The 16,541-nt window shown below is 40.8% G+C and overlaps 1 protein-coding gene across 1 annotated transcript; it reads right to left on the minus strand.

Annotated features, from left to right (window-relative positions):
• Nucleotides 1–2,958: 2,958 nt before the first annotated feature.
• Nucleotides 2,959–9,690, minus strand: LOC115732863 (nitrate regulatory gene2 protein). Its single transcript, XM_048285299.1, has 4 exons — nt 8,237–9,690; nt 7,823–8,007; nt 5,905–6,128; nt 2,959–4,018 (listed from the first exon to the last, which is right to left on the minus strand). Exons 1-4 carry the CDS (start codon nt 9,537–9,539, stop codon nt 3,235–3,237), a joined length of 2,496 nt encoding a protein of 831 aa, XP_048141256.1. The 5' UTR covers nt 9,540–9,690; the 3' UTR covers nt 2,959–3,234.
• Between the last annotated feature and the right edge of the window lie 6,851 nt (nt 9,691–16,541).

Here is a 16,541-nt window from a genome sequence, read left to right on the forward strand (position 1 = left end):
TTTCTTTATTTCTAAATGTAAATAAAACCTAACCTAAAATAACTCAAATAATCTTTTTTTCCTCTAATTTTTACGTATAAGTATTCGTGGGCTTTTTGGCTCTTTGATTACAAAAATATTCAAAAGGTACACCTTCAAAATCATTCACGTGTACCAAATTGTCCACCGTCGTAGTTTTATCTGCCACTCTTTCTTTGCATCACTTGTCACCTTAGTTCCTTTGCTACAAGTTCCATAGTTTGTGATATGTCAAACAAAGGGTTTTACTCACAAAGTGGCGGCAGGGGTGAGCCTACGATTTTTTTTTTTTTTTCCCTTTTTTGCTTTACTTGACGAGATTATTTCACGGGAAATTAACAATTGCAAAAAATTTTGTTTAAAAATGGTCACATGCGTTACTTATAAAGCTGAATTAAAAAAAATTCATGATCAAAGAATAGGATTAGATTGTTATTAATAATAATTTTTTCTCGAAAAATAAAAATGTTAAAATATATTTTAAAAAAAAATTTATTTACTTAAAATAATTAGTTAATGAAGAATATTTTACTACCAACAACAATTTATCTTTAAATATTTTCGTGGACGATCAAATTTTTTTGTTCATTCATTTTGTAAGTGTACGTACAAGCAATCATATTTAGAAGGATATGTTTTAAATTATTTATTTTCTGCAAATAAATGGAGTTTAAAATGTTGTGTACTTTCCACCTCATTTTCCTTACTTTTGCTCTTTGTTAGGATTACTTTTGACTGAGTACTAATTAAACAACTATGTTAATTTGAAGAGTCTGAAGAAAATCTGTTAATTATCTATGTTTTATATAAAGACCCAACACTTTCTAGATCTTCCGAATTTCTTGCCATTCTCAACCCCGACCATCCCAATTGTTCATGATTTCGTATTACGTGTTCCCAACTTCTGGCCAAGAGATTAAACAATCGACTATTCAAAAGGCTTCGCGCCAAACACCCCACCCCTTCCCCCCCCCCCCCCCCACAAAAAAACAAAAACAAAAACAAAACCACCAGAAAAACCCGAAAAAAAAAATAAAAAAAGCAAAGGCTTCGCCTAAAAAATCATTCAGCATGGCCCTCAATCAAGTGAGACCTGTCAAAAAATAGCACGACCCAAGTTGACCAATTTTTGGACCAAAAAAAAAAAAAAAAGTTGACCAATTTTCATGCAATACATATCATCATCCATATCCGTCCCAATCCATATTCAACACATACTCGACCCGACTCATATTATTAAGATAGGTATATATTTAACACAATCTAGGAAAACTCATCAAACTTATGTGAGGGTGCAAATTGAGCAAGCGCGGATTGAGTGGGAGCAAGAGAGAGTGATAAATGCAAGTTTGGTCTAAGTAAGTTATTAACCCTTTTAATACCCATATTATTTTGGTATTTACCATCATATACTCATGTACTAAATTTATCTAGCACATCTAACAACTCAACCCATCATATATGAAATAACAAATGGGTCTATGACCCATTTTGACTGGCATGCTCCTCGTGCATGAATTCCTTTTCCAATCGAATCCATGTTTGGATCGAAGAAGCTGTTTTCGATATGTGTAAATTCATAGCATGAGGGCCCATAAACGAGCAGCTCGCACATCAATGAATTGCGATTTGGATCCAAGCATGGAGGCAGGTGAAGCTCGTCCGATATCGCCATAAGTGGGACTTAAACCCATACATCCAAAAGATTTTTTGGGTGTTCCAGAAGCCCAGTCAATCCGAGTCAATCTTTGAGTAAGAAGTACTATTATTCAGGAGAAAATAAGTAAAGTTTATTAGCTTATCTGAACAAAATATCGTATCACGTGGCCTGTGAAAGTCTCTCAACTATATGAACATGCCAATTTCAGGAAGAAGACATCGGCCTAAACGAGAAACTGTGCGTTCTTGAGGAAAAGAACCGAAACGTCATTTAGTATTTTTCCAAGCAACGCATAATCAAGTGCGCCCGTCTGCCCTCTGATTTCATCCAATGAAAATCGACTCGCTCTCCGGAAGTTCTACGGTAAGGATTTTTCCTGTTGATTGGCTCTTTTTTCCCTCAATCGGTGTCATCCAATGACTGACGATTAATAATACGGTGAAACATTGCATCATAAAAGTCGAGGGTATCTCAGCGAAGTATCAACAAGATGCATGCATGCAAGAAAAAAAAAGTCTCAACAGGACGTGACCGTCTTCAAAATCCTCCCTACACGCGTTTCTTTAGATCCACGGCGATTTAACTAAAACTCGTCCAGGCGCTTCGACGCAAGCAAGCCTTTAGGCTTTAGCCATCGAGAAGGTCAACAACAATTGTTCGGATGCACCTCGTTCATCGGCAATTTGGTCATCCGAAGCGCCTCTAATTTTGCCTATGCAATCACAACCTCCATCGGGACCACGTCGGCCAGGTTCAAACAGTGGAATGATGCAAGCCTTCTCCATAAAAAAATAGCTTCCCATTTGCCTTCATCTTCTCACTCCAGCACGGTTTTGCTGACACAACGCGATCTTAACACACTACAAGTTGAAAATGCTTCTTCCACCGAAATTCCTCAGGCTCAATCTTCATAGGTGTCGGCAATCAGTTCGGTATTCATATCATACTTATGACTATTCAACACGACTGTGAGTTTCGCCTCCATTCATCCAACTGTAGTGGGGACAATTAACCACATAGGTGATCACCCAACCATCACCGATCCGAGTGTTGTTCTTAAAGATTCTCAGTCGATTCAAACAAAACCAGTATGCACGGCATCTTCAACAAAGGAGGACGGGGCCGTTTCAGTAGAGAGGAACAGCACAAGACCGTCATTGCATGATTTAAGGAAAATTCAAACAAGACAAGGACGAAGCTTCAAATACTCCTAGTTTTGATGTTCCAGTAGAGACTTGGTGTGCCTGCAGAACTTCAGACGACCTTACAGGAGAAGAAGGGAGAGAAAGCATTATGCTCCTTTTATCCATTGCAAAGCTCCAGGACAACAACAGACCAAGCAACTTCCTGTACAGGGACATCGCCCAGCAGTCCACCACCCATCCATAAAAATAATGACGCCGTCGCAAAATTCAATATTTACAACCAAACGAGTTCCCTCCAAAGAAGCAACACAACTCAATATAAATAGTGAGAGCCTGCTGCCAAAATTACCCAGCTCTCATCCTTCCCACCTTAACAAAAATCCCAGACCCAAAGAATGTGTATACATATGCCTAATTGATGGCATAAGAACAAGTGCATACCGCCTCAAGCGCGTCCGTGAACAAGGATGAAAAACTAGTCAATGCCTGGAAAACTCCTGGCAAACCCGTTTGAAGATTGTTCATGGTCATTGCCCTTGTCACCTCCACTGCCTTGGAATGTCTCAGCATTTCATCTTCTACCCTCCTTTGGCAGGTTGCAAGTTCAACTTTCTTCTCGGTCAGTGGGTCCCGCGCATCCAGTACCTGGCCATTGTCGGGCCCGGGACCGGGTAGCCCTATACCAACCATAGAGTACGAATGGTAGTATTTCCTCTCTATGCTCCGAAGAGATGAAGCCTTTCTCTCCAGATCCCTTGATGCAGCCTCCATCCTCTTTTTCACCTTCATTTCTTCTCTCTGTTTTACAGAGATCACGTTAACAACGTTAGTGAAGCTTTTGATAGCTTCAGAAGCAACAGTGTCTGGGACACGATCTAGCGCAAGCTTCCACTCATCGCAGAAGGCATAGACATCAGAATGTTCCCGGGTCCCATTGTTATCATTGTCAACAGGAAGGAGAGTCAGCTTGAACCAGCTGTGGAGGGAATGGATAAAATCACGTTGGAACTTAATTAAGCGGCAGAAACTGGAATGCCATGCAGAAACAGCCGATTCGAGGTCACGTGTCGCCTGCCGATGCAATTCAGAAGTAGACTCGCCCTTGTTTGCTCGGTTCACAAGGCCCTTGACTTGCTGCACAATGTTGTTCTGAATCTCATGGTATTCATTCATTGACCTCCACATGTACATAAACCTGCAATGAGCACAGTGAACAAGTGTCTGATATTAAGCATTTAGTCTCCAGAAAGAGACCTTTTTCTGTCAGGTCAATAAATCTAAAGTTTCCAGATATATAATTGGAAAGAGTACAGCATAATTCATAGACGAGAACTGGGTCACATAACAGCCTATAAGTTGAAATATGTAGGCTTCAGTATGTCAATGACAGGGCACATGTCAGGTTTTACAAAACAACTTTCCACATTTGAAACGACAACTAGCTTTTCATGTTTTGCACTATACACCCTCCTTTCTGCAACCGATTTACCCTGCGTGAAAAACTATACAGATATGCAAAGGGTACTCCAGAAGATAACAAGAGACACTTGACATGCTCAAATGAGGCAGCACTTCATGAAGTGATTTCTTTCTTTTGCTTTTTTTGTTTTTTGATTTTTTTTGGGGGGTGGGGTTCAAAATGAAGTGATTTCAGTCTTGACTATAATTTCTCTTTCCATTGATCAATTAGCACTATTCAGCAGGAACTTTCGATTTTGCAGATCCTCTTTCATATAAGTTAAACTTGTTACACAAATTATGAGCTCAAAGAAGTTTCTAGCAGGAGTTAATTCGCTGAAAGCTTCCAATTTGTTACCCGTAAAAGGGACGAGAAAATACACTTGCCAAGCGGCCAATCAAGCACAACCTTCAACTTTAGAATGGAAAAAACAAAAGGTGGTTGGGTTGCTCCAAGCTACCATTCCAAACAAACTCACTAACAACTACCTTACCTTGTCAAGGGCACACTCCGAGGGAAGAAAACTCCATGGTCAATATGACTAGGAGAACCCATTTTCCAAGCAGTTCATACGCAGTAAGACTCCCAGAGCAGCCATTTCTTAATCATACTCAGTCAAATTTCTATGAATAACGCTGGGTATATTAACAATGCTTTGCAGATTTGGTATATTTAAGCAATGTGGCAGACTGCCAGTGGGCATAAAAACAAGCGGACTAGATTCAACTTCCAATGAGAGTCTATCACATCTCTCCATATACCCAAAAAAAAAAAAAAAAGATAAGTCTTAGTAGACCTAGCAGTATTAGCTTCTACCAGTCAAAGACTCATCTTCTTCCATAACGGCAACCTGATGGAGCACATTTCAACATTGAGACTCTTGAAAATATATGTACTGGATCAGAAAATTGTGTTTGCTATGTCCAATTATATAAGCTCTTTCCCTTGTAAAGACATGATTGTGGGCCATATACAATCCATGTCTTTTGTGCCTAACTACCAGAAGAAATTCCTCTGTCACAAAATAACTGCCGGTGTTGGTAAAGAAAACAAGATTACCCTTTAGATGCAGAATCGGGGCCATTTTGTGAATTTAAGGTGTGCTACTGATTGAACTGTACTGCAGAGTGAGACCCACATGGTTTCAGCAAGTGGCAAAAGAAAGCAGACACTCATAATGAACCCACCTACCAAGTCAGTATGCTGATGATCAACTCTAGCACATGCAAAATGACTCCAAAGAGCGAACAGTCAATCCAGTCTGTCTGTGCAGATCTACACTATTAACCGTAATGCTTCCCCCACATTATTTTGCGTATCTTAGGAGAAAAAATGCAGTAAGAAAAGCACAATCTATTCATCTTCGAAGTCAACAAGAAAAATTGGCTAAAGTTGATTACAGCTGTTAATTTTAAGCCAACGACAGACTAAACCTGTTTATGGTATTCAACAGTATAATGACCTTGCAATGCAACTAGGAACTTCTCCAAAGTCAGGAAAACTCCAGCACTTTAAGCATTCAGTCATGGGTTCAATAGGAAAACGCATGACCAACCTCATTCAAAAAGTCAATAAAATGAGTATGCACACCTCCTCTGTTAATACAAGAGTATACAACTCACCCATGGCAGAGGTCAATAAGCTGGGGGACAAGATCACTGTCTCTAAGGCCAATGATTGCATTTGAAGTCGTAGAGACAGCCTGAGACGTAACAATTATTAGCGACTGCAACCTCTTTATCGAGGCTTTAGTCTTGTCTAACTTGGTTTCATCTTCTCCCTTGCTTTCCTGGCTCTGAAGAGCTGACAACTTCTTTTCATGCTCTATCTTCACACCTTCCCTAGCCTATTTCAATAAGAGGTGTTAAACGAGCAATTAATTTTCCATGTAGTAAAAATAACATGTGAAAGAGGAAACCCATCCAAATATATGGAGAAGGCATTAGACACGAAAGATCAAATCTCTGTACTAGTTTAAGTTCTTACCCGACCTTTTAAAGCAACTCAAAAAATGGTGTTTTTGCAATATAAATGAAGTCATTAATACAGTTGACGGTACAGATGTAATGAATGACTCTCTCTTTAGACAATTATAATATCCTAGGGCATATTTAATTACAGCGGGACAAGGTTTGTAGTTTTGCAAATCTTTTTCTTCTATTCTGTTTTAGTTCTTGGTTCTTTGAAGTATAGAAATAAAGAAAACGAGATACTTACATTTTGTGGAAATCTGAATGAGAAGGATGAATATAAAATCTTGTAGTACCTAATTATACTAAACTAGGAAACCAAGTGCAAATGGATACAAACAAAATTTTGAACACCTTACTGATCAATTGTCAGTTAAAACTACGAAAATGTGTGGTAAAATTGTGAAAAAAACATTAGATACAACAAAGGACACACTGACAACCGAATTTTATACTCCTAAGTGGGGTCAACTACACAGATCCCCACACAGACTTACACTACTGCACTTGGGTAACCTGTCCAATTTTAGCAAGATCCAAAAACTCAGATCCTTCACAATAGTCTTACCTGTGGAATTTTCAGATTTTTCCTATTTCTTTCAACGTGCAACTTCATTATGATATTGTATCTTCTCACCTAAGTTTCCAAAGACCGTCCTTTCACACGTCAAGAGTCAAAAGCACGTCTCATGTGCCTTTTTCATCTTGTTAACAATTGGGACTACACCAACTTTTCATTGATTTTCTCATTTCCAACACCACCTCTCTCCGGATGTCCACTTCATCCAGCGAAACATTCTTATCTCCACTATACTCATTTTATGCATGCCAAACTACATTGCCATTGCCAAGAATTCAATGGGATTACACATCTTATACATTCTATCCCAAAGGATCCAAACTCAACAATGACAAAGGATTTAGATGCAGATGAGGAAAAAAACAAGGAGTGCCCTCTACAACAAAAGAACTCAATGTGATAAGATGAGGCAGGCACATCCACAAGCATATTCTTATCCCAATCCCACAGGAGCAAGTGCCAACCAAAGGTGCTCATTCATCCCAGCAGGGTTGACCAAAGGCCCCAGGGCATTTTGGTCATGTTAATGGAACCACAGAAGGTTGTGAAAAAGCAAAGCTCTCTATCCACTAGAAAGTCAATGGTTTCATCCTCCACTTTCTCGAGGAAGACCAAGTTTGAGAGACTGTGCAAGAGAATAACAACAAAGCGAGAAGGGTACTTGGGACAATTCCAAACCACTGCTGTGGACTAACGCAATTGGCATTGGTGGGAATCCAAGTCATTCTGGACCACCCTTTTCCTCTACAGATCTTTTGAGGACATACAATTAGAGTACCACTAAGTATGCCAAGAGCAACAGTAAATCCAGTTTTCAAATAAAAGTGTCGTCTCTTACTGAAGTTGGTTGTGTTCCACTTACTCAAATGCCCACAAGAAACAGCACATCAAACCTAGAGTAGCATGCCTAGTATTACTCGATTAGATTTAAACAGCTAACGGACTAAAAAGCAAAGAGACATGGAGAGAAACAAGAAAACTAGAGGGCACCTTCACTTCCTCGTAGAGCTTCTTCTCCCAAGCCAAGAGCCGGTCCAGAGTGGAGCAGAGGCTCTTCAGGCCGTCCGGTTCAGTGAGCGAACCGGCATCAAGCCGGTACTTCACTGCCAAGGGCGGTTTCGATGTCCAGCTCGAGCTCAACGTGCTCAACACGCTCGTTGAGTGATACACAGTCTCTGCACCCAACAAGAAACAACAAGAGAAGGATAAAATCTCAATCATTCACGATCAGAACATGATCAAATCGACCCAGATCCAAGAACAGTTCAAGACAAAAGACGACCCAGTAATCACTTGAATCTGGAATCTAATCAAAACTGACCCAGCTCTGATTTTGAATCTAATCCAAACAGAACTTGAATTTCTTCGAGACTGAAGGAAAGAAGAAAGGAAAAAGCAGCTCACTTTTGAGCTGCTTGAAGCTGCGATCGAGCTGGGCACGCCCGATTTCGAGCATCTCCGACACCTGATCGCCGGCGGAAGCTGCCAGATTGAAATTCTCCTTGATCGCGTCCACGATCTCCTTCAAATCCTTGTGCCTCACCACCATTTTATTCTCCTCTTCCACCATCTCGTGGTCGCCGTAGCTCATATCTTCCGACTTCTCGTCAGATTTGCCGAAACTCGACGCAGGCTGCGGAGGCTTCATGGGTTCCGCGTCAACGGGGCCGTTCCGCACCGATCCTCCGAAGTTTGACCGCGTCCCGATCTCCGATCTGGACGCTCCGTCGTCGTCACCCTCCTCCTCGTCTTCGGACGAGCTCGTGGTGCTATAGTGGTCGCCCCAGTCGCTGCACTGCACCTCCTCCCTTTCGGTCTCACCGCCACCGTCAGTGCTGGCCGCGGCTCGCTTGAAATCGTAGGATTTAGTGCGCGCTTCGTCGTCCCGAATTTTGCTCGGGCCGTCGCGGCGGAAGAAATCGTACTCCGAGGCCGACGCGTCTTCGTCCCCTTCTTCATCGTTTTCGAGCTGGGGCCCTCGCTGATTATTGGTCCGACCGCGTTGATCAAAGAACTCGGAGTTGGGAGGAGAAGGGGGGTAGAAATTCTCCCAGTTCCAGACGGAGGAGGCCTGCGACGGCGTGCTCGTGTAGGTCGAGTTGGGATAGGCGGTCGGATAAAAGCCGGCGGTGAAGTCGGATTTGAGGCTTCGCGGGGAGGAATTAGGGCTCGACTCAGAGAGGATGTGAGGGAGCTTCATGGGCTTGCTGTTGCGCCGCCGGTGGTCGTGGTGCGACTCGCCGACGCGCGGGGGAGGATTCCGATTAGAGGCGGAGTTGGAAGAGACGCTGGAGGCGGAGAGGATGTGAGGGAGCTTAGAGCTGGCGATGGTTGGGGACAGCGGCGGAGGAGGCGGTGGGGGATGCGACTCGGGGACTGAGGGGGAGGCGGACGGGGCGCGGCGGAGTGACGGTTGGGCGGGGGCGGGGGCGGGGGCGGAGTAGGAGGAGTAGCCAGAGACGGAGGATGGGGAGCGGCGGCGTTGGGGGCGGACGAACACGGCGGGGGTCTGGTCGGAGACGGCGAGGGGCTCATTGTCGGCGAAGGCGGAGAGGGCGGAGCCGGTGAGGCGGAGGGAGCGGCAGTAGTCGGCATGGGCGCCGGCGAGGTGGTGGCGGGCGTAGACGGCCTCCTTCATAAGGCGGCGGCGCTCCTTGCAGCGCCGCACCACGTCCTCGTTGTCGATCTTGGACGCCGCACAACCCATCAATCAAAGACACGACCACAACCACAACCAGTAGTGGCACGCCCACCGCCAAAACGACTGAGCTACTACTAGCTTCAGCTAAAACCACTCAAATTCGCTCTCTCTCTCTCTCTCTCTCTCTCTCTCTCTCTCTCTTGCTCACTCACAGAGAGAAATGGCCAGACGGAGAAGAGAGAGAACGAGGATGACCCATCAGAGTGTTGTACGAGCTTTAGCTTTCTTGACCCATCATCACTCCCATCCTTGTGAACGTACAGAGAAGGAGGTGTGTGTCTAGCTGTGCGAGGTTGATTGGGGGATGTTCTCTCCTTTGCCTCCTCCTCCTCGTCCTCCTCGTCGACTTGAGGGTGGTGGTAGATTTGAAAATTAGGTTCTTGTGTGGGTGTGTGGCAGTGGCACCGCAGTGTTCATCGACTTTAATTCAATTTGAGTGAAAACGGATGCTGCAGAAGAAGGAAAGGCTGCTTTTTGTTTCTCTTGGGGGCTTTGCTTTTTTGCTGGGACGGTGGGTGGGACTGCCCCCCAAAAAAAAAAAAAAACAAAAATTTTGAAATTAAAACATAAAAAAATTTACAATAAAAGACAAGAAAAGGGCGTGTCGATCGGATCAAGACAATAGTTCCATAGAAATCAAGAAAAAAGGTCCCAAAAAAAAAAAAAACTCCTTTTTTTTTTCACCCTGTTGTTGTTGTTGGGCGAGGAGGGCTTGGATCTGCTCTTTCCTTTCTGGTACAGTGTCTGGGTGAGTGGCAGTTGGAAACAGAGTTGGCTGGTTTTTCGCTTATCTGAGATTTTCTTATTACGACGAGGATATTGTCTGTCTCTTTTGTCTGAACACTCTCAGCTTCAGCTTCAGCTTGGCCCAACTGTCTTCGGTTTTCACCGGCTGGAGAGAGGGCAACCAACTCCAATGGAAGAGAGAGCAGATGAATCGATTTGTATCCATACAAGGGGTAAGTCCTTTTGCTCGCCCGGTCACCGGAAGTCGAAAATATTTCCTGAACTGGGAAAGTCGAAAGGCGTCTTCTCCAACGTCATGTAATTGAATAAGATTTTCAATGCGTTACTTTTGTCTCGTGTTACATCTGTTGTTATTCGAAATTTAAATCACTCTTTCGTAAAGTAACTTTAGAGCCACACCCATTGTCCTACCGATGGATTCTTATCCAATGCATGGATGGTGGCGATTTGAGCATATTAATGAGATTAATCGAGTTCCACCATCTAGCTACCACGCTTGGAGGTGGTAATTTAAGTTTATTTTCTTTAACATTCTCTAACGTTATTCTGGGCAATCTGTTAGAATTAATTCGGGATTGTGGTGAATTACAAATAAATATCTTTATAATGCTGAAAAACAGGTGATACTTAATGTTAGGTGCTCAAAAATAAGAATTTGTTTACAAATAGATGAAGTTCAACCAATGAGTTTTTATAAGTGTGTAAAAGAAAAAATAATAAAATTTTATTTCCTCACCAAAAATCAAATAATGAGCATCATTTCACATTCTTGATTTGCTTATCATCACGATAAAAATCGCGGTTCTTCTCTTCCTATTCCTACGTGAATTACAGACCCATTTTTTCGTAATACTTATATTAGTATTCCCATAAGACATGCATCAACAAACGGGCTTTGTATAATTTTCAATATACGAACCCATTGGGTGGTCTACAATCCACATAGATCGTGACCATCTAAAGTATTCGTGTGGGAATCACGTGATTATTAGCCAATAAACATATAGCCTTACTCATAAAGAGATTGGAGAATAGGGATGCCAGAATTATAAATGAGGGTTTGACCGCCACGCTCTACAAAGAAGCAGAGGAGAGTTAGAGGTAGGATGGATAAAAATATATGTATAAATTATATCAACGTATCATTTTCTTCTCTCTCTCTTTTTTCTTTTCATTTTAAGTACATTTCTTCCTCTAAAATAAAAAAAATAAAAATAAAAAAGCGATGGCACTTATTTTCACATCTTCCGGTCAAAAAGATAATGATGTGTTATCATGGGACCGGGTGAAATTATTTATTAATGGGCGCCACTCGAGAAACAAGAAGATACTTAAATAGATCACTTTTCTTGCTATATGGCTTTCCTCTTGCTTTCCCTTATTGTCATTGGTCGGCATTTTCCAACTTTAGCATGGAAGATGTGCACACGTTAATTAAGTCCTAATCTTTGATTAATGATTAAAAATTACTCCTCGATGCAATCATCTCTGTAACTCTCCTTAATCAATGGAGAGGATGTTGTCAGATCAATTTTTTTTCAAATGATGAATTACGTGGATTTTAAGTTATCTTGATTGGTCCGTCGCCCATCCCAAAAAACCATTTAAGGTTTATCGGATGCAGGAACGATGATATCGCCCGCACCTTGTGCGGACCGCCTCAGACCCACCCCGGCTCCATTGGGGCTAAACCCAATGCCAACCCTCGCGGCATATGGAGCAAGGATGGTGAATAAATTTTTGCCTCACATGATGCCAATGGCCGGGATTAGATCTCCACCAACCCACGTTTTCCAAAAATCTAATTGGATTTCGTATTTTCTGAACGTTAATATTTCCTATGATGGAATATCCCATTTTCTATTGATATCGTTTCACTTATAGCACTTCTAATATCATGGTACTATGTTTAATTTTCAAAAGAATGTAATATAGTAAGGAAATAACATTTTTTACAGGGAAAATCGAGGAGGACATGGGATCATTATGTGGGGCAATGCAAGGACGGAGGCAAAGAAAATTGAGTAGTACTTGGACGAATTGAGTACACAAGTACCTAATGAACCTCGACCGTTAGATGATGTGAGTCTCGTACAAGACGATATGATTGAACGTATAAGATGCATCGGGTTTATCCATGTTGACGTGGGGCTCATATAGGACGATATGATTCAACAAAAAAGATCTACTGGGTTCATCTATGTTCGAAGCATGTCATGATTTTTTTTTTTTTTTTGCGAGAGGAGGTAGAGATTTGGGAGTATTCTTAGGAAAAAGACTACATATCAACTGGAGGATCACAAAATCTTTCCCTAGAGAAGAAGATAAATCTATAATCTCTTTTGCTATTTGGGGAAACATCATCAAACATATTCTTGCATCCACTTCTTGAATTCATTTGTTGCTTTCTTTGCTTGCATAAACATGTGCAATCGAATAAATGAGCTCTAAGGATGATTAATAGGCCGTGCCGTTGCCTTCATTTTAAGCAGGCTCTCTCGAATCCCACCATGATAATTAATTAGCTCCAATGATGTGCTTAATTTTAATTATGATATCAAACAGAAACGAAATTATGATACATTCGCCCCATTTTTTGTCCTCTTTTGTGCAATCTCACCCACCATTCACACAGAAGAAATGCAGGCATAGGAGGAAATAAACTGTGGAGCCTTTGATTGATTTAAAAATAAAAAAAAAAATAAAAGCAGCGTAAAGGAATTTGAGAAAGGTCCAAAGCCATCAATGTCGGGCATATTCCTTTTCCTCTCGGAGAAAAAAGTTGCGACGGTAATTAATAAAAGTGCTGGCTTTAGACATGGTAAACATTCCTATTCCCGACTAAGTGAGAAGTAGGAACCCTAATTTTTCAGAAAGGCAGATTTATTTTAAGGGTTTAACCGATTGAGCCGTGTTGTGTTGACGTGGTTATCACTTACCAATAAAATGTTCTTCTTTTGGAAATTCCTTTTTTTGTAATGGTATCAATTCAGCCATAGACCTGTCGATCGTACTAATTTAGTCCTAAACATTTTTCACATTTTGTCAATTAAGTACGATCAGCTAATTTCGGCCCGAAATCACCGACATAGACGTCGACTATCCTTCGTGTCACAACTTGCACTAACATGGACAATTTGTACAATTTTGTAAACCTTTTTTTAATTATTATAATTTTTTTTTCTATCTTTTCCCTTTCATTGTGGCCGGCGGTGGCAACTCTTGCTCAAAAAGCCCTCGATAGATCTGCGGGAAAGCCACCTCACCATCAGATGGCGGAGTTGCGAAAGCCCTAGGCAAGGGCCATGGTGGCCTCACCGGCAAGGGACGCCTTGCCCATGGCCGGTGGGGCCACAAAAGCCTTGGACAAGGCCATCACGGCTAGCAAGCTACAATGGCCCCAACTGCGGGCAAAGTGGCCCTCGCCAGCCAAATGAAGGAAAATAAAAAGAAAGGGAAAAAAAAACAAAAAATTCAACATTATTTGAAAAAATTATAAACCTTATTCAAGTTAGAGCCAGTCGTCCCATGTAGAATGGACATCATCTATGCTAACAATTTTCGATTAAAATTGATCGGAAGAATTCAATTGTAAATTATGAAAAAGGTTATGACTAAATTGACAGTTGAAATATTTTGGATTGAGGAACTTTTTGGTAATTTCCCTTGACATTTGTCTATGGGTTATCGTTGATCTACCGGGCATTCTTATCTGTTGCTTATTGTATTAGGTTCGGTGTTCTTGTTGGTGTTTATACGATATACTTTATCTATTTTCACAAGGGATTGGCTGAATGATTAAATGCTCAATATGGATATAACAGATTCAGTACACGAATCATAGTGTCTCCCACTCTTATTAACCTTGGGAACAATGCATCTTTTTTGGGTTAAGGATGGGATCGAGCCTTACACGATGCAGCTGAACAGGTCGATTTTCATCTACCGACGAGAATTCCTTGAGCCTGAAAGTTGGTATTGGTATCCGATTCTTCATGCAATTCAGGATAAAATGCTCCATTTCAAGGGCGATTTTTTATGATTGTTTTTGGCGCCTCTTTATTTAGGAGGGACCATCACCTTTTTGCTCTATTATGTTTCTTGTCTTTGTTGTCTAGCTAGCAAAATTGGAAGAATCCGTATTTGAATGATAGGACCATCATAGCTCATAGTTTGTGCTTTCACTAGACTCCTCCGAATTATTTATCCTATCTTGTACTGCAAATTCATGTTCCTACTCGATAATAGGAATTCAAAGTTATTGCAATTCTAGTTTCTTTAATTCAATCGGACTGATCGGACAATTTTTCCCTTAAGTTTGTAATATGTTTATTCATATCGGATTCATCGTTGCTGCTCTCCTCGCAAACGTAAGACTAAACCGTAGATTGAACTACATAAATCCCGGGGTGCTTGTTTCTTTAATTGTGGCGGATTGCATGATGCTATTGCACAATAATAAGTTCGATACATATGAACACATTATGAAAGTCTCTATGGATCACTGAATTCCTAACAGCAAACATTGCGACAACTTCTCGGATGCTACACGAGTTAAACAGAAAAGATTTTAAGAGTACAAAGGCCGGTCGCAATCGAGGATAAAACCGGGACAAACTCCTTTAAATGTGGACGCTCCAATCAGAAGATATAATTGTGGGGGCCCAAGTTGTAAAGTTAAAGGAAAAGACCCCAAAAAAGATGTGAAAAGATGCAACGAAGATAGATACAAAGCATTCAGATTTTTCATGGGACTTTAGAGTTAGGTGATGTCGTCGTCGTCGTCCTCCTCCTCCACCTCGATGGATGTTCATATCGAAAATCATTCATAACTTAACCCTCGATTTTTACAAATAAATAGATAAATCCGTCTTTTATTTTAAAATGGTTAGTATGTGGCCTCCTCCATTATTTAGGAAAAATTATCAAAATAATGCTAAATCTATTGTAATTATGTCAATTCAGTCATAAACTTTTCTTTTAAAAAATTTGCCAAAATAGTCTTTAATCTATTGAATTGTACCAATTGAGTCCCAAACCTTTTTATATTTGTGCCAATTTAGTTTATTTGGTTGGCTGGCGCTTAAGCGGATAATTTTTAATAATATCTTTTAATTTTTAATTTTTAATAATTTTCAAATTTTTTAAATAATTTTTTTTCCTTTCTTCTTTGTTTTCTGCTTCCGGCCGACGAACCGCCCGATGAGGGTCGTCAAAGCTCGCTGGTCATTGGGCGGGGGCCGTGACGCTCTCCGGCCACAAGCGGAAAATAAAGTAGAAATGAAAATTGATAAAAGAAAATTGAAAAAATTAATTGGAAAATTAGAAAAATTTTAAAAATTGATAGTATGATAAAATATTATTAAAAATTATCCACGTTAGCAGCGGCCAGCCAAATGGACTGAATTAGCACAAATGTAAAAATTTAAGGCTCAATTGACATACTTACAATAGGTGTAGGACTATTTTGGTAACTATCCACCGTGGTTTGTGTTTCGCGTCAAATTCTCCATATACATTGCAAAATACAATTGACCATGACTTCAACTTTAACTCATCTCCCTCCATTTTTCGAGCTATTCTCGCTTTTAAAATTTATAAATAATAGGATAAATTACGGAGATCCAATGTGCAATATCGTCCACAAATTTGTTCGGTGTAGTCCATGAACTTTAGTCCAATATACAATATCGTCCTTGAACTTTTGATTTGTTCAATATGGTTCCTTGACTTTTGGTACATATTCAATTTAACTCGTGGATCGTATAAAAATGTTCAAGTTATCCGTCTATTAATTTAAGGTCAAGGACAACATTAAAAATTTTCGGAGAGCCCGAGGACTAAATTGAACATATACAAAAAGTTCATGAACGACATTGCATATTGTGTTAAAGTTTGTGGACCACATTGCATATATTTAAAATCTAATCACATTATACATTGGGTCAAAAATCAAGATTATTTGTGTCATTGTCCCTAAATAGTAATATCCTGAGATTAATATTGGACCCGATTTGTCCATGACCATGTCGAAATTCGTCCTTGTTTGAATATGAAAAGTTCGTTTGCGGGGCAAATTTCATCATAACTTCTCTGCAATCGGCCCTATCACGTCGTAGGCTTTTGATAGGGTATTCTGTTGCAAGGATTGTGAGGGGATAATTTCAAATGAAAGTCGAGTAAAAGTAGACATGTCACTATGGGGCATCTGGCGAAAAGTTTTCACCTATCGATCAGGTTGAAACCCACGAAATTGCTGCC

Source organism: Rhodamnia argentea, chromosome 9 (genome assembly GCF_020921035.1).
Source record: "Rhodamnia argentea isolate NSW1041297 chromosome 9, ASM2092103v1, whole genome shotgun sequence".
Lineage (NCBI taxonomy): Eukaryota > Viridiplantae > Streptophyta > Magnoliopsida > Myrtales > Myrtaceae > Rhodamnia > Rhodamnia argentea.